The sequence below is a fragment of the Mastigoproctus giganteus genome, chromosome 4 (genome assembly GCF_048544385.1).
Source record: "Mastigoproctus giganteus isolate SK-2022 chromosome 4, ASM4854438v1, whole genome shotgun sequence".
In the NCBI taxonomy this organism is placed as follows: Eukaryota; Metazoa; Arthropoda; class Arachnida; order Uropygi; family Thelyphonidae; genus Mastigoproctus; species Mastigoproctus giganteus.
This window is the reverse complement of record NC_143578.1, coordinates 157,614,977-157,634,161: the sequence shown is the minus strand read 5'-3', so window position 1 is coordinate 157,634,161 and position 19,185 is coordinate 157,614,977. Positions and strand designations below refer to the sequence as shown.

Sequence of the window (19,185 nt, the reverse complement as noted above, 5' to 3'; positions counted from 1 at the left end):
CTAGTTATATACTTGTGTAAAATTGGTCAGTGAATAACGAAATCCACTACCCTGAATTATCCTGATGGTAGTGAATATCTGAAGGCGAGCATCCAATTTTATGATCACCTTCACTTTTTGAAAGCAGGCTCAGAAACATGCCATTAGTGATTCCATGTATTTATTTATTTATTTTTTTATTCATTATTAGAACACTGTACACTTATTTATGTGAAAAATGCATAAAATTTTGTATTGTGAAAAAAAACCCAACTTTCCAGCATCATCCCTCCAACATCTCTAATAATTATCCAATTATTGCTGAAATTTATTCAAACTACCCCTCTCACAACATCAGATGGAAATTTGTTTCAACAATCAACTATCTGTTGGTAGAAACCATCTTTCCTCACTTTAAATATATTAATAAGTAAGTAGTAGTAAATGATCCAAGAAAGCAAGCTTGTATAGCATAAGCCCAAAAAAAAAAAAAAAAAAAAATGCATCCCATATAACCTGCCCACTCTCTCTAACAGTTTGTCTAGTTCCCTGAATTTCTTCAAACTACTCACCTCTACAACACTAAATAGAAGTTTGTTTCACCAGTTTGGCATTAAGGGCAAGTTACTATGGATAAAGGGATGGTTGAGTAGGAAGAAGATAGGGTGGTTATTAATGGACACTGCTCTTCATGGACTAATGTTATTAGTGGAGACCCCAGGTTTCAGTACTGGACCAATTGTTTTCTGTATTTATTAATGATATTGATATTGGTATGTCAGGCTTAATGTATAAATTTGCAAATGATACAAAGGATGGTAAGGTGGTTAATGATGATAATCAGGGTAAGCTACAGCAACAAGATCTAGAAACATTAGGCAGATGGGTTGTGAAATTACAGTTGAAGTTTAACCTTGACAAATGCAAGGTACTGCATATGGGTAACAAGAATCCCAGATTAATGTATGAACCGTGTGGTAATGTGTGGTACTATACTCAGAATAGTGGAAAATGAAGAAAAAAAAAAACCCTTGGGGGTAATTGTGTATTCAGATAGGAGGTTCTCTGAGCAGAGTGGACATACTACTAAAATGAGACATATAGGAACTTTGCTAGCAGGAATAAGGATATGATTATCCCAATAATCATTCTAAAATGAGGTCTGAAGGCCTCATTTTAGGAAGGAGATTGACCCACTTGAAATGGGTACAAAGAAGGGCAACGACAATACTGAAGGGAACAAAAGGGTGGTCTTACCAAGAAAGGCTTGAGATTTGCAAATTGCAGCCTTAAACACATTAATATGATCAAGTGGCACTTGATCTGATCTGACTTGATCTGATTGAGCAAGCACAATACTTATTGAATCCTTTCTCTTGCTCAGATTACACACATAAAGGGAATATAAATTCAAATAAAGGAAGTCTGGTTGCAGAGTATAGATATGTGGCAGTTTGCCTTCAGCCAATGGTTGGTTGATCCTTGTGGCAGTGGATAGTTTGAATAAAGTCAAATGAAAAGTAGACAAATTGAGAAGGCAAATTTCCACACATCTATTCTGCAACCATCCTTCCTTTATTTGAATTTATGCCTTGTCTGTGTAATTTGAGATAAAGAAAGATTCCTTCAGCATTGGGCTTACAAAGCCTTAAACACCTGAATCAGATCTCCTTGCATGTGCCTAGACTCGGCAGTTTGCAGAACTAAAGCTTTTCCTGGTAAGAATACTCTATTGTTCTATTCCAACAACCACATTCTTCCAATAATGAGGGATTCAAACCTGTCTGCATTACTCAAGATGTGACTTAACTATTTCCTTGTGCAATGTGATAATCACTTCCCCATGAGCTGTCCTGGCAGCCTGTCTGTATTGTTTAAAGAATTTTTGTGACTGCAAAAGTATCCCACCCTAGGTTTTTTTTTTTTTGTTCTTCGTTATCCTGAGCATGGTACCATACAGTTGGTACCGTAGTCTGGGATTACTGGTACTCATTTGACATGCAAACCTTGCATTTGTCAATATTAAACTTCAATTGCTACTTCTCAGCCCATTTGCTTAATTTGCTTAGATCTTATTGCAGTAGCATATGTTGATTGTTGTCATGAACCACCCTGCCAACATTCCTATCTGCGCACTTACACATAAAGTCTGATATGACTTTATTAGTATCATTAAATATTGTAAACAACAATGTAACAGCATTGAATCCTGGGGACTCTACTAACAGTGTTAGTTCTATAAGAGCAGTACCCATTGATAACTGCTCTTGGTCTTCTCAAACTACAGGTCGACCATCACTAATCCGGCAGCATTGGGATCTGTGGGGTGCCGGATTAGTGAGTTTGCCGGATCATCAGTGGTTATTTTAGCACATACATTTTACCCAAAAGCTAACCACCTTTAACACGAAGAAAATTCCCAGGGGCCAAAAAATAATTTGATTAGTAATTCTAAAATAAATATTGTAATGTCAGTGTTGTCGTTTTTTCGCTTAAAATATTAAAAAAAAACGACGTATATAAAAAAAATTAAAAATATATTTAAAAAAATATAAGAAATATAAAAAAAAAAAAAAAAAACGATGAAATAAAGTAACCAACATATGTGGCTGACGTGGCCACATACGTTGGTTACTTTATTTCTTGAAAAGCCATGTTGGCCACATACATGTGAAGCTATTACGGCATACATATGAAGGTCATTTGTGATTAGTTTTTTGCACGCACGGTGAGCGCTGCACTAAAACTAATTACGATAAAATAAACTCTCAAACATTGTAATAAGTTTGTCAGTATTGTTAGAGATTTTGTGAAAACAAGTTCATTAGCACACTGTGTATTATCCATCATATTGTGTTGTGTTTTTCCGTAAGTTTGTATAAGTGTGTTGTTAAAAAAAAAAAAAAAAAAAAAATCTCAAAAGGAATATCTAAAAGAAAATTACTAAGTTAAGAAGAACTGAGAGAAATTGCTGGAATTTACAATTAAGCAGAGTTAAACTTATCACAGACACATCATTGTTGAGTTTTTTTCAGAAGTTCAACTTTATCTGTTATGGACAGTGTTTACTCTTTAAACGCACGGTGAGCGCATGAGAGGCACTTCCTTTATGCATTGGAACCATGGCTGGGGCTAAATGTGAGCAGGTTATAATAATAAATGCAGAAAAACAAGTGGGAATGGCTTGCCAGTGTTTGAGTTCGAGCCAACATCTGATGCTGCAACCAATGCCACCAAAACAGTAGCGGCAAGTCGGTGCACTGACCTGGGAAATTTGAAATTACGTTCGCGGAAATTATGTCCGAATTAGCAGTGGAACCTGATTATCAGTGGCCAGATTAGTGATGGTCGACCTGTATCTGTATCAGTCGCTTGCACTTAAGGTCACACTGCTGTAATTTGTATAGTAATTTTTTTTTATGTGCAGCAATATCAAAAGCTTTTCTGAAATCTAAGTATATGATCTCAAAATTATATTTTGCATCCAGTTCCTCTGTTACTGTACATAATATCCAGTCAAATTGGTCACACAGGATTGCCCCTTAACAAATCTTTTCTGTGATTGAACTGTTTAGGTTAAGGGTTCTGATAGTTCTGTAACGGTGTGGGATATTTTCTCGTGGCTTGGGTATAATCATTCTGTTGGAAGGCAAGGTTGATGCTAATCGCTATTTAACATTCCTGAGCGATCATCTTTATTCAGTGTTCAAACATTTTTTTTTTCGTGAAGAGAGCTGTCTTTTAAGGCGAAACTGAACTTTTTCACATACCATGGCCATTGCAGTCACCAGATCCAAACCTGATAGAAAGTCAGTGGGAACTTCTGAAACAATGTCTCAGGCAGCATTTTCCAGCTCCATCAAACAAGCAGGAATTGATCACATTTTTTGTGGACGGATGGTATCATGACCCTCCTGCTGACTTTCAGACACTTGTAGACTCTGTGTATACAGGCTGTAATGGACTCACTTTGCAGTCCAACACTGCAATAGTGATTCTACTTTACTATTCCATTTTTTTGTCCATTAACTGTATGTATACACTGTGTGCTTTCATAAAAGTAAAAGATGAAAAAAAAAAAAACTGTGTACTGTACTATTTGCTTGTTATTTTCATGATCAGCATGACAATTTTAGCTTATTTTATACATCAAACAAAAAAATTTAATTTGTTAACTTGTATTATTTCTTTTAGGAATAATACCACGGAAAGCTGCTGTTCATGGAAGAATTTTGGTACCACACTCTGTACTAGGGAATCGTTCCTTTGCTCAGTGAGTAAAGAACTGTTTCTTTCTGTTAACTTCTGCACATACCCTTTCACACTATATTTATTATTCTGCACACTTTCCATATTGTTCTTTACCGGTGCTTTATTATAAAATAAAAATAAATAAAAACAAGCAGGCCAGTAACACTAGAATACATACTACAAGTTAATTCAAATTATCCACTGTGGTAATAAAAATAAATGTCTAGGCCTGATTTTGTATTTTTTTATAATTGGTAGCTATTCATTCAATTTAGTAATAGCAATAGTATTCACCATATGGGGAAAGGAAGGCTTTTGCTGCACTGGCACAAAAAAAAAAAAATAATAATAAAAAAAAACCCAAGTAGATAAGAAAATAAAAATTATATGCATCTCTCCACACACATAACTATCCAGTTGACCTTAGAATTTTTTCAGACTATGAGCCTTAACTACCTGTGAGGGCAACTTGTTCCAGCAATCAACTGGCTAAAAGAAAATTTCCTGCAATCTAATCTAAACCCCTGTAATTTGAACTTATGACCCCTAATTCTGGGATTCTTTACAATAGTGAACATTCCTCCTTCATTCATTTTACTAATCCCTCTCAGAGCCTTATAATCCTCAATCAGGTCACCTCTGAGGTGCCTGATTGCCAAGCTCTGTAGTCCATATAATCAGTCTTTCTCCAATGCGGTCATTCTCCTGCTGATTTCACCATTCAAGTTGCCGTCTTTGGACCTTTTCAAGAAGCTCAGTCTTTTTTTATTTGAGGTTTCCATACTTGAACACAATATTCCAAATGTGACCTTACAGTTGCCTTATACAGATGACTCCCGCTTAACGGTGATAATTCGTTCTGGAAAAACAGAGCGCTAAGTGAATCTGCGCTAAGCGAGCAGCGCATTCCCATAAGATAACATATGTATTTGTGAGTTGCGGTCAGTGCCATAGGATATTTCCTAATCAATAATAAACGGTAGTGAAAAGATGTACAAATGTTGGTCAAAATATTTAATATTCAAACATTTGTACATATAAAATATTCTGCATTACATACATATATAATTGTAGTAGCTACTTATGTATCAAAATTAAACTTAAAATTCCAATTAAAATCGTGAATTTAATTGATTTTAATTGATTTAATTTAATTGATGAATTTAATCATGAAAAATGTGTCGATTTTGGGTTGTACTTTGGCCCTCTACCTGGTAAACTAAAAGGGGTTTTAATTTTAAATCCCCTGCAGTGTTACCACCCAACAATAAAGTCAACCGATCATTCGCCGCATTGAAACCTGGCATGGTTTTTTCTTCTTTCAAATATGAAACTTCTTTTAGGCATTCGTTTCCAAAAAAGTCCTGCTTCATCTATGTTAAAAACTTGAGAAGTATAACACATAATACCCCTCTTCAATAATTTTAACAAGTTTTTTTTGAAAGTTTCGGCTCCTTGATCTGCACTTGCGGCTTCCCTCTGGATTTTAAATCTATTCAACCAGCCCTTACTAGTTTTAAATGGGTCCACATTTTTTTTTTTTTAGGTGAGTTTTCTTCAGATCATCATATAGGCTAATCTCTCTTTTTTTTTTTTTTTTATAATATTTGGCTTGACTTAACTGAATTCTGCATTGAATATTTATTATCTTCAATAAAATTAGTTAAGTCTCTCCATTTTAATCCTAATAGCTGGCCTAGCCCTAGTTGCTTGCAGTGGAACAGTTGTCTTTCCTGCTGCTAAAATTAATTCTTTATTTTTTATAATTGTTCTTACAGTTAAATTTGCCAGTCCTAAATTATGGCACACATCTGCTTGACGTTGACCGGATTTGCTTTGCTTCAAAACGTCTAATTTAATTTAAAAATGCAGTCTTTTTCTTACATTTGTAGTCTTCGTACTGCATTCAGACATTGTTGCTTTTTCATTCTTATCCGCCATTATTAACTCTTTGAAAATGTAACTGCGTTGGTTGCATTAATAATGATACGATGTTCAAGTAATTTGTCTGTTACGCACAATGTCTAATACTGTACTGAGTGATGACTAGACTTCGGATAAATGCATATAACGCAAATATTACAAGCAATATACTTGATCATTTTTTAAAATGTTGATCTTGGAACTACGTAACAAGTCACTGTACTGCAATTAAATGAGTGTGGGAAAATTTCTTAAATCGGCGTGGGAAACATTTTAATGCTGTTTTTCTATTCATTTTCGAGCTATCGACTCCATCAAATGAAACAATTTCATTAAATATGCCAAAAATGCAATCTGTAAAAGAGTGTTATAGTGATTTTTGACAGTGTTATAGTCAGATATGGGTTATAATATAAGAAATAGCGAATCATCATAACGCGAACCGTGTTATAACGAGGGCCTGCTGTATGGTGAGTTTATGACCTCCCTATCTCTGAAGGATAATGTTCAATAAATCATCGATAGGACACCATGGCTCTTCTGGCCTGTTTACACTGTTCAGAAAACTTCATATCAGCCCATATTGTAACTTCCAGATTCCCTTCCTCCTCCACTGTTTTTAATTCAACCCCATCAGTGTAAAATCTGATTGTGGGTTGCTATTCCAAAAGTGTAAGACCTTGCATTTAGCAGCATTAAAACACTTCTCTGACCACATCTCAAGTCTGTTAAAGTCATTCTGAACAAGTGCTGCTTGGCACTGATTATTAATGAACTGATCAAGCACCAATAGGGCAGGTTTGTGTAAAAGCCCACCTGGTCTCCTGCTCCAAACTTTCTCAAACCTCTTCATCCCATCCTGATCCATCCAACCCTTGTCATGAACGTGGACAATCACTCCTCGAGGAATGTCTTCTTTTGGCATTGTTTTGCGTTTGAAAATCAGCATAGGAGGCAGCTTGTTTCCATCGGCACAACAAGCTAGAACAACTATATAATGGCTCTTTTCATGTCCACTTGTCTTCACAGTTACGGTTTCACTCCCTTCTTATCAACAGTTCTGTTACTTGGGACATCAAGTTGAAGGGGGAATTCGTCCATATTTGCAATCTGTCCCAACTCAAACTGATGTGTCTTCCGACATTGAATGACAAAACGATGAAATTCAAGGACCTTCTGCTCATAGCTTTCAGGCATCTTTTGGGCAAGTCGTATACGCATGCTTAGTCCATTCCGTTTCATGAACCTGAAGCACCAATTGTGTCCTCCTTTGAAATCAGTAACTTCTTTTTCATTAGCAATTCTTCTTGATGCTGAACCATCTTTGTGGACACAGGAATTCCAATTACCCTTTGTTCTTCAGTTCGTATCTTCAATTCCCTCTCTAAATCAGGCCATTTTGCTGACTTGCCTCTCATGGCCTTCTTCTGCCATGGCGTTTTCAGTAGGGTTTCTTCTTCCCGTAGCCAGTCTCGGATTCTTTTCTCAGTTGGAGGAGGGTGAAGCTTACGTTCAGCAGCACGATTTCCATTCACTTTTGCAATTTGGATCACTTAACTTGAATTCAGCACTGTACAAAAATCTTTTCTGAGCCATTTCTGGGCAGAACGTGGCAAAACGTAACCCAATATACCGGTAACAAGTGCGAAACAATGAGCGCAAAGACAACAAGCGCGAAACAATGAGCGCAAAGACAACAAGCGCGAAAAAGTGGGAACTGCAAGTAAAAAAAATCTACAACAACTGTATAAGACTCACCCAGTTTTTAGACCCCAAATTTTTTGAAAAAAGGTGCGTCTTATACATGGGGAAATACGGTAATTTCATTGTTTCTGGAACTTGGTTTTGTCTTATATATCACAAAAAGAGGCTATTGCTCCTATGCTTGTCTTCAGTGACACTCAGATTTCTAGACAAAATCACATATCTCTATTTGTGATTATCCTGACTTCTAATCTCTCTCTCTCTCGTCTTCTAAACAACTGTTCACGAATATTATTCTTACATCTGTGATGGTGCTACCAAAACACTTTCCTTCAACTTCAGCTTTCTGGAACAACCTTACTTCACATGTATTTCCTGAAAATTACAATCTACAGAAATTCAAGGCTAATGTCAACAAGTATTTTCTTCTCTTTCCAATCTTCATCCCATGCACGGTACTAATTATTATGTGTTCTAATACCCTTTTTATTTGTGATTTTCACAAAAAAAAAAAAAAACACCAGTTATTGCTGCTGCTATTCCGATCAAGAGTATATTTCTTTCTCTAATTGTCTCAACTCACAAGTTCCTGTCACTATCTGGATAGTTAAAATATCCCATTATAAAAAACAGTCTGATTTATGGATCCACTCTGTGTATTCTACTCATTATGGTTCTATGGCCTATAACACATTTCTACTCTTATTTTTGTTTTCCCATTTCTTATCACACGAAACTGACAAACTGACTCAACATTGCGCTGGTTACCCATGTCAAATAGATACACCTACTTAGGTTATATGTACTTCTTAACTAAGAGCATTGCTCCCATTCCTCCAGACCTGTATATAGTACTCATGGTCAGGCCACACCTTGAGTACTATATACAGGTCTGGAGGCCTCATTTCAAGAAGGATGTAGAGCTGCTGGATCGAGTACAGAGAAGGGCAACAAGATTAGTGAATGGAACAAAGGGTTGCTCTTACAAGGAAAGGCTTAAGTTTTGAAAATTACAGTGTCTGGAGACTAGGCACTGGCAAGGTGATCTGATAGAGGTGTATAAAGCCTTGAATGGTTTGAGCATGCTCAATGCTGATGGGATTCTGCGTCTTGCTCAGAATAATCACCTGAGAGAGCATAAATTCAAATTGAGGAAAGACAGATGTAGGATAGATGTGGGGAAATTTGCCTTTAGCCAGCGGTAGTTTGTTGGTGGAACAGACTTCCATCCCTTGTTGTGGAAGTTATAGCCTAAATAAATTTATTTCTCAGCTGGACAGGTATTTTGAATGAACAGAGGGGTGAAGTGAAAGTTTTTTTTTTTTTTTTTTCTGGCTGATGCTGCATAAGCTTGCTTTCTTGCATCATATGCTAATGCTAATTCCCCTTCCTACCTAAATTTTCTATCCATTGTTTACACATTGTACACCCCATATTCAAATACTTCATCTTTTATGTTTGAGTGAAACCTTGTCTCTGATATCCTAACAGTGTTCATTGTCGATGACTTAATCAGAATTTCAAATTCGTCAAATTTATTCACTATGCTCAGCACATTAGTGTACACATATATACATTCCCCTACTAATGTATTAAACTCTTATTAAGCATAACACTGTTGATATATTTGCTTGTTCCAAGAGGACCTCCAGCAGGCCTTGAAATCCACAAAAACTTCCTTTCCAGGCTGCTGTAAGACCCAATATAAGCAATGCAACAGTCAGTTTTACCTCTGATTGCAGCTGCTGTTAATCTCATAATCTGTGTATCCCCTGAGGCTAGTAGTTTTCCAACCCACTTAACACTGCCTCAATGGCATTAGCATATATTTTCTCAGCCTTCATTTAAGTATATTCCATCCATGTAAAAACAGTCTCTCCTGTTAACACACACAGGTTATGCTGTGAAAAATTCTACCCCATGAGCCTTGCACAGTATCTCCAGGACAAAAGTTATTAACAAAGCTCTCATTGTCTACTCCCACCTATCATGTCTAGGGAGAATCACACACATTTTTCAGTATCAGTCCTAACTCGTGACTTTTTTTTTTTTTTTTTTTCAACATTTCCCTGTGCTTAATATCATTTGTACCAATGTGTACGACATTATCACTTTTTGTGCCTTTAACAGATGATTGTAGCTCTATAACATCATCATATCCTGGCCAAACGTAACTAGTCCTATTCTACGTATTATTTTTGCAATGCATATTTCTCTTAAAATAATCACTGACACAACAACAGGTACTTCCTGTGGGACCAGTGCATTCTCCTGTGAAGAATCTTGTTCCATTTGTTTTGTCTCCATTGTTATGCTGTGCAGCTGAGTGCCTCATGTGTTTCTTTTTGTAAATGTCTACAGAAAGGATAGACAGGGTAGGAAGGGAGGAGGGGTTATGCTATTAGTTAAGAAATACATAAAATCCAAGGAAGTGGAGCCAGTCGACACTGCCGGACAGTGCAGTGTCGAGTCAGTTTGGTGTGACATAAGCATTGGGAGATCAAAATTGAGAGTAGGAGTGTGCTATAGGCCTAATGAATCTGATGAGTAAAATAAGAAACTGTACGGGGAAATAGAGTGAGCCAGTAAATCAGAGAGTCTTATAATGGGGGATTTTAATTTCCCAGATATTGACTGGAATTTGGGGGCTGGTCACTCACACACTAGCAAGGCTTTTGTGGATTTATTGGATGATTGTTTTCTACATCAGCATGTTCGGGAGGCAACTAGAGGGAGTAATAGTCTTGATCTGATTATCAGTAGCGATTCTTCATGCATTAAGAATCTGCAGGTAAGTGAACCACTAGGTGGCAGTGAACACAGTTTGCTGAAGAGGGATTTACTCAAAGAGGTAACTACCATTAGGGGTAAAGAGAAGGGTTATTGCTTTCGTAAAGACGACTAAGATGGACTCAGACAGTATTTAAATTCTATACAGTGGGACCAACTGATGATGTTACCAACAGCAAATTCAAAATGGAAAGCATTCAAAGAACTTATCTTGGAAGCTACTAGGCTTTACATACCAACTAAGAAATATTGTTCAAGGTTTAGGCCTAAGTGGATGTCAGATGAACTAATGAGACATATGGCAGAGAAGAAAAATGCATGGGATACATACAAATTAACACGTGACACAGAAGCCTGTGATAGATACAAGTTGATCTGTAACCAAGTTACAAAGGAGGTTAGGCAGGCGAAGGCAGATTACGAGAAATCTTTGGCAAGGGATGCAAAGAAAAACAGCAAAGAGTTCTTTACTTATGTAAACTCTAGAAGGAAGGGGATGAATCAGATTGGTCCACTTGATATCGATGGGTCAACTGTTGATGATCCTGCTCAGGTAGCTAACAAACTGAATGAATATTTTGCATCGACATTCACACATGAGGAGTTATTCAGCGAGGGGAATGGCAGAGATGTATTCAACTCTGGCAGTAAGCTAGAGAATCTTGTAATAACTGAGAGTAAAGTGGAGGAGAAATTGTTGAAGATAAATACAAGAAAGGCACCTGGGGTGGATGGGATCTATCCAGTTATGTTAAAGGAGGCAGCAAAGGAAGTAAGCAAACCCTTAGCCATAATTATGAGAGCTTCCTTGGACTCAGGGGAAGCACCCATGGACTGGAGATGTGCAAACGTGACCCCAATTCACAAAGGAGGATCAAAGGGCGACACAAGTAATTATAGACCTGTTAGTTTAACTTCTGTTCCTGGAAAATTAATGGAGGCACTGGTTAAAGAAGCACTGCAGGATCATTTAGACAAGACTTCAGTTATAGCTCGGACACAGCATGGTTTTGTTAAGGGGAAGTCTTGCCTGACCAATTTGATTGGATACTATGATGCAGTCACAAAAGAACTGGATGCAGGGAATAGCTTTGATATTATATACTTGGATCTTAGAAAGGCTTTTGATACTGTTGCACATGGAAGACTGCTACACAAATTGGAGCAGTGTGACCTTGGAGGCAAATTGCTGCTATGGATAAGGGGTGGTTGAGGGGGAGAAGACAGAGAGTGGTAATCAATGAACACTGCTCATCGTGGACTAATGTTATTAGTGGAGTCCCTCAGGGCTCAGTGTTGGGTCCATTATTGTTTTCTGTATTTATAAATGATATTGATGATGGTATATCAAGCTTAATGTCCAAGTTTGCAGACGATACAAAGGTTGGCAGGGTTGTCAAGGACATTACTGACACTATGCTGCTGCAACAGGATCTGGAAAGGTTGAGCAGATGGGCTGAGAGGTGGCAAATGAAGTTTAACATTGACAAATGTAAAGTACTACACATGGGAAACAGCAACCCCAGAGCAACGTATCAACTCTGTGGTACTACACTGACAGTGGTAGAGAATGAAAGGGACTTGTGGGTGGTTGTGCAGGCAGATATGAAGTTCTCTGAGCAGTGCAGACTGGCTGCAAGAGTAGCTCATGGAGTACTGTCAATGATATACAGGAATTTTTCTAGCAGGGATAAGGAGGTGATTATTCCCTGCTATAAGGCAATGGTCAGGCCACATCTAGAGTACTGTATACAGGTCTGGAGGCCTCATTTCAAGAAGGATGTAGAGCTGCTGGAACGAGTACAGAGAAGGGCAACAAGATTAGTGAATGGAACAAAGGGGTGCTCTTACGAAGAAAGGCTTAAGTTTTGCAAATTACAGTGTCTGGAGACTAGGCACTGGCGAGGTGATCTGATAGAGGTGTATAAAGCATTGAATGGTTTGAGCCTGCTCAATGCTGATGGGATTCTTCCTCTAGCTCAGAATAATCACCTGAGAGGGCATAAATTCAAATTGAGGAAAGACAGATATAGGATAGACGTGCGGAAATTTGCCTTTAGCCAGCGGGTGGTTGGTTGGTGGAACAGACTTCCATCCCTTGTCGTGGAGGTTGATAGCCTAAATAAGTTTAAGGCTCAGCTGGACAGGTATTTTTAAAGAACAGAGGGGTGAAGTGGAAGTGTGTTTTTTTTTTTTTGGCTGATGCTGCATAAGCTTGCTTTCTTGCATCAAATGCCTCTACTAATGCTAATGTCACACCAAGCTTATTCAACATTGCATTGTCCACCCTGGATGCATTTCATTAGATTTTGTCTTTCTTAACTATTTTTTTTTTTTTTTATGAAAACCCGAAACATGAGAGGTATTAGAACCTATAGTACTTAGTACCGTGCTTGGGTTGGATGTTGAGAAGATGAAATATGATATTTGTTGATATTAGACTTAAACTTCTGTAGATTGTAATTTTCAGGAAATTTGTATAAAGGAAAGTTGTTCCAGGAATGGCAGTTGAATGAATAAAAGAGGAAAATGAAAAGTTGGTTCTCTGAGATTGAAGTTGTACAGTAAATGGATGTTGGCTGGTGCTGGCACATGTTTGGATTGTTTTTGGGAGAGAGAGAGAGAGAGAGAGAGAGAGAGAGAGAGAGAGAGAGAGAGAGAGAGAGAGAGAGAGAGAGAGAGAGAGAGAATTATAGAAGGCAATTTTGAAGGCCAGTGCCCATGGATGTATCTGCAGAAAAGGCATACATCAGAAACAGTACATCTATGAGACAGCGAGTGAAGAGTCTCTTGTAACGAATGTGCCTGTTGTACTGGGGTTCATGATTATGAAAAATATATACAATGATAACCCAGTTTAATATAATACAATAAAATGCACAAAAGCAGAAGCTTTCAAGACTAAAGAGTCTCTTTTTCAACTGATAATTTGATTTAAATACAACGGATAAGTGCAATGAGCTGAAAGTGAGGCACGTTATTCATTTCCTGTTGTTGTTGCACGGACGTGCGCTGTTTTACTCCAGCGTTAAATTGGTTGTCTCTAGAATGGGGTGCAGACGTGTTGCAGTCGTTCATGGCCTTTGGATTGTTTAATTTATTAAGTGACTCTAGCCATAGGCGGTGACAAAAGTATCGTGAGTGGTCTACTATTTCGAAGTCACGTTTGGGATTAAAATCGTGGTTGGTGGCCCAAAAATGTTCCGCAACTGCGGACTGGTAAGTTTCGGCACGCCGGATTTCTCCGTAAGGCGATCTTGAAGACGTCTTGATGTCTCTCCTATGTAGCCGCTGTCACAGTCTCTACAGGTGATGCGATATATTACATTGCTACATAAGAGAGGTGTGACAGGGGTCTTCACACTGGAGACAAGTGAACGTAGGTTTCTGCAGGGTAACTGTATGCATTTGATGTTGTAATTTTTGAGGAATTTTGAGATCCATTCTGACACGCCTGGATAATAGGGAATGTAGGTGGACGGTATACTGTCTTGGTTCGGTGGTCTTGGGTGGGATGTGAGTTCTTGTGCCAGTAATAGGCACCTGTTTAGCACATGGGAGGGATAACCACATTTGGTTAGGTCTGCCTTCACATGGCAAGCCAGACATGTGAAGGCACACGTCTGCACCCCATTCTAGAGACAACCAATTTAACGCTGGATAAACGCTGGAGTAAAACAGCGCACGTCCATGCAACAACAATAGGAAATGAATAACGTGCCTCACTCTCAGCTCATTGCACTTATCCGTTGTATTTAAATCAAATTATCAGTTGAAAAAGAGACTCTTTAGTCTTGAAAGCTTCTGCTTTTGTATATTTTATTGTATTATATTAAACTGGGTTATCATTGTATATATTTTTCATGAAGAGTCTCTGTTAGAGAGGAGTCATTAATTAACCTAACTGCCCTCTTCTCAGTGGAATCTAGAAGCCTGAGAGAGGTTTTGGGGACTTCTCCAGATGTGGAAAAAATATTCCATGGTAGGGCGGATTTGAGATTTGTACAGAGTGAACAGCTGTTTGGAAGAAAAGTAATACCGAGAGTGAAAGAGAAAACAATATTTTTTAGATGCAGAGGAAGCAACATTTGTAATGTGCTTGTGCCAAGAGAGATCAGCAGTTAGGGTAATCCCTAAAAGAGAGATATCATTTTGCCTAGAAATCGGAGTGTCACCAAAGATAAGCATGGGAGCATAAGAATCCTTTTTGCAAGATATAAGACAGGACTGAGTTTTAGAAGGATTGAAATCAACTAAGTTATCTTTGCCCCACTAGAGAATTACATGGAGATCAGCATTTAAGGAATTGGCAGCAGATATTCAAGAAGTTGAAGCTGATTGAGCAGGGCAGGGTTTCTCAAAATGGAAAGTAGAATGCAGTGTGCTATCATCGGCAAAACTATGGATAGGATTTTCAGGAGTCAATGGATGAAGATCATTAATATACAAGAGAAAAAGAGTGGGGGGAAAGAACTGAACCTTGGGGGACACCAGCATTAGTGGAGAAGTTAGAAAATACCATCTACCATCTATCACCCTCAGTGAACAATCAGAAAGAAAGTGGAATAACAATTACAAAAAACAGTCGGAAAACCATAAGATGGAAGCTTGTTTAGAAGTCCTTTATGCCAAACACGATCAAAAGCCTTTGAGATGTCAAGGGCAACTGCTTGTGTTTTACCGAAATTTTCCATTGAATTTGTTCATAAATGGGTAACATAAGCCAGAATATCACCAGTGGATTGACACTGATGGAATCCATACTGGCGATAGTTGATCAGACAGAAGGTTTCTAGGTAGTTTAAGAATTGGCAGGTAATTGATTTCTCCATTACTTTAGAAAGAGTAGAAGTAATTGCAATGGGACTTTAATTGGATGGGAGGGATTTGTCACCCATTTTTAGGAACTGGCTTGATATGAGCAAATTTCCAAGAAGAAGGAAAAACACCTTTTGGAATAAGAAAGTGAAAAATGGCGGCAAAGAATAGAAGTAAGTTCAGGAGCACAGGATTTGAGAACAAGTGGAGAAATACCATCGGGACCTGGAGCTTTCTTAGCATCAAGATTCATCAAAATCCTTCTGACATCCTTTTGACGGAAGACCACAGGAGGCATTGAATGCAGCGTGTTGGGAATAGTGGGAGGTGTTTTACCAAGATCGTTAATGCATGAGTTGAAAGAAAAATGGGATGCTAGCAGGTCAGCTTTATCCTTGGCTGAAGTGACAACAGAACCATCTAGTTTGGACAGAGGTGGGAGCAGAGATGAGCAAAATTTGCGGCCAATAGCTTTGCAAGAGACCAGAATGCTCGGCTACCATTAGGGCAAGAAGCAAGTTTTCTACTCTTAGCCTGTTCAAACTCTAGTTTGGACTGATTAATAACTGCTTTACAATTGTTGCGAGCTTTGGTGTAGGCAGAAAATGAAACTGAAGAATTAGAAACAAGCCAATTACGATATGCAACATTCTTCTCTTGAACAGCCTTAGCACATTTATTGGAAAACCAAGGTTTATATAAAGGACGAGATTTTAAAGTGGAGTGTGGGATAAAGGATTCCATTCCTGCAAGAATAATTTCACTGACACGATCTGAGCAAACGTTGACATTAGAAGTTTTGAAACAGTAATCCGACCAAGGAAACGAAGTCTCGCAGGTCATCCCATTTTGCATTCTTGTAATGCCAAACAACACGAGGTTGGGAATAGCCATGAGATAAAGGTTCCATTGGAGAAGAGACAATCACCAAGTTGTGTGATTTGAAGTGCCTAAAGGACCTCTCACTTCGACTGTGTACTTAGAAGGGTTGTTTGTGAGAAAAAGATCAAGCGTATTGGCTGTATGATTAGGATTATCCGGTATTTTTGTAGGTAAATGAACAGTCCGTGCTAGGTCATTAGTAATTGCAAAAGCCTCAGCATCTCGACTTGCTGGGTCCGTGTGACTAGAAAACGGAAGCCAGGTGGAGTTGTGAACATTAAATTCACCAAGGAAAATTACCTCACTGTTAGGAAAGATGGACTTGAGAAAGTCAAGTTGCAAAGAGAGGAAGTCAAAGAGCTCCAAGTGATTAGTGGAGTTGGGAGAATGGTAGAGACAACAGATGAATTTGACACAATGAGGTAGAGAGATTTTAAGCCAGAGAAGATCAAAGAGAGGAGATTCCAAATTGCCACATCTCTGACAGGGAATATCGGAACAGACATATGCACAAGTACCACGTTTGAGGCAAAAGGAATCATACAGCAAATAATTTGGGCATCTGAGATCAGCAGTAGTTGAATCAACCGATCACTTAGATTCTGTCAGAAAAAGTACATGGGGTTTGGCAGACTGCAAGTGGAAATGGACATCGTTGAGATTAGAATTGAGACCACGTATATTTGTGAAATGAATTTGGAAGTGCTTGGGAGGTTTAGATCTTTTCGCAGATAAGCTTTCTCTATTAGTTTGACAATTCATTGTGTATTCAATAGTAAGAAAAAGTGTGTGGGACATGCTATATGAAGTAATGAAATTTTTGGATATGGTGTACACATGGTAAGAAAATACCCAGATCCCTGAGATAATGTGGCCTCTACAGTGCTCCCCGCATACACACTACTTGGACTCCCTCCTTTCACTATCTGACAGAATAGAGGTAGGAAGATTATACGCTACCTGATCCAGAAGCCTCCTAGAGAGTTACCAATAGGTTCGGTCTGGTGTACTAACTAGCGACCGGCCTGTGAACACTGTTTTAGAGCTGTACCCTCGAAATGTAAGGAATATTGGATCTCACCACAATGTTCATCATAACCTCAAAAAGTCATCAATCATACTGCATGATGGAAGAGATGGGGAAGGGTTGACCGGAACTTAGTTCTAGAGACTAAACATGGTTTCCACCACTTCAAGCTTCCAATAAGCAAGTGTTGGTATTGCACCGGTTGATGAGAGTCATCTACCACCTAGTACTGCCTGGTAACATAGAGGGGCAGCGTTCCTCCATGTGGTGTGGACGCAACACCTCGACCCCTGCTTACGTTGGTTCACACCTCGATGGTCACCCACCATGTAATTCTGCATGGAGGTTATACCCAGGATTACTAACAGTCCCACCATCGTGAAGGTGCAATCAGAGGATTTGGCTGTCACAGACCGTCCGGACTTCGCCGAAATTCGGTCCACTTGAGTGTTACCCAAATATCAGTTCCATCAGCGTTTTAGACTAACAGGTAGCAAGTACAGCTTGTCTGGCATATCTGAGAGAAAATCTGTGACAACCTCAAGGACCTAAGGTTGGAATAAAGGATTCCATTCCTACAAGGATAATTTCACTGACACAATCTGAGCAAACGTTGACAGCAGAAGTTTTGAAACAGTAATCCGAACAAGAAAAAGAAACCTTGCAGGTCATCCCATTTTGCATTTAGCCATGAGATAAAGGCTCCACTGGAGAAGAGATAATCACCAAGTTGTGATCCAAGGTGCCTAAAGGACCACTCACTTCGACCGTGTACGTAGAAAGGTTGTTTGTGGGGAAAAGATCAAGCGTGTTATCTGTGCAGTTACGATTGTCCAGTATTCTGGTAGATAAATGAACAATCTGTGCGAGGTCATTAGTAATTGCAAAAGCCTCAGCATCTCAGCCAACTGGATCTGTTTGACTAGAGAATGGAAGCCAGCTGGAGTTGTGAACATTAAAATCATCAAGGAAAATTACCTTACTCTTAGGAAAGTTGGACTGGAGAAAGTCAAGCTGCAAAGAGAGGACGTCAAAGAGCTCCAAGTGATTAGTAGAGTTGGGAGAATGGTAAAGACAACAGATGAATTTGACACAATGAGGTAGAGAGATTTTAAGCCAGAGAAGATCAAAAAGAGGAGATTCCAAATTACAAATCTCTGACAGGGAATATCGGAACAGACATATGCACAAGTACCACCTTTGAGGCAAAAGGAATCATAACGGCAAATAATTTGGGCAAATGAGATGAGCAGTAATTTAATCAAATGATAACTGAGATTCTCTCAGAAGTACATGGGGTTTGGCAGACTGCAAGTGGAAATGGACATCATTGAGATTAGAATTGAGACCACGTATATTTGTGAAATGAACCAGGTAGAGTTTGGGAGGTTTAGATCTTTTCGCAGATAAGCTTACTCTATTAATTTGACCATTAATGGTGTATTCAACTGTAAGAAAAAGTGGGGGGGACATGCTGTATGAAGTAATTAAATTTTTGGATATGTCGTACACATGGTGAGAATAGACCAAGATTCTTGACATAATGTGGCCCGACAATGCCCCCTGCATACACACTACTTGGCTTCCCTCCCCCCCCCCAGTCACTATCTGGCAGAGTAGAGGTAGCAAGATTATACTCTAGATCAACGGTGGGCAAATGCGGCTCTCAGAGCCGCATGCAGCTCTTCGTTCAGTTAAGTGCGGCTCCCATTGAAAATTTAAATCCGTTTTTTTTTTTTATTATTTCAGAACTTTTTTCACTGAATCTTGTTAAATTAACTAAGTAACTAATATTTTGTTATACGGATTTT

At 38.6% G+C, this 19,185-nt stretch overlaps 1 protein-coding gene across 4 annotated transcripts in view; it reads left to right on the top strand.

Moving 5' to 3' along the window:
* Positions 1–19,185, top strand: part of LOC150087135 (MPN domain-containing protein) — a 357,845-nt gene that overhangs the window by 109,002 nt on the left and 229,658 nt on the right. For all 4 annotated transcript variants that reach the window (XM_090371835.1, XM_090371836.1, XM_090371834.1 and 1 more), the window contains exon 7: positions 4,174–4,252. In XM_090371835.1, coding sequence (XP_090227961.1) covers positions 4,174–4,252 — 79 coding nt within the window. The remainder of the gene's footprint in view (positions 1–4,173; positions 4,253–19,185) is intronic.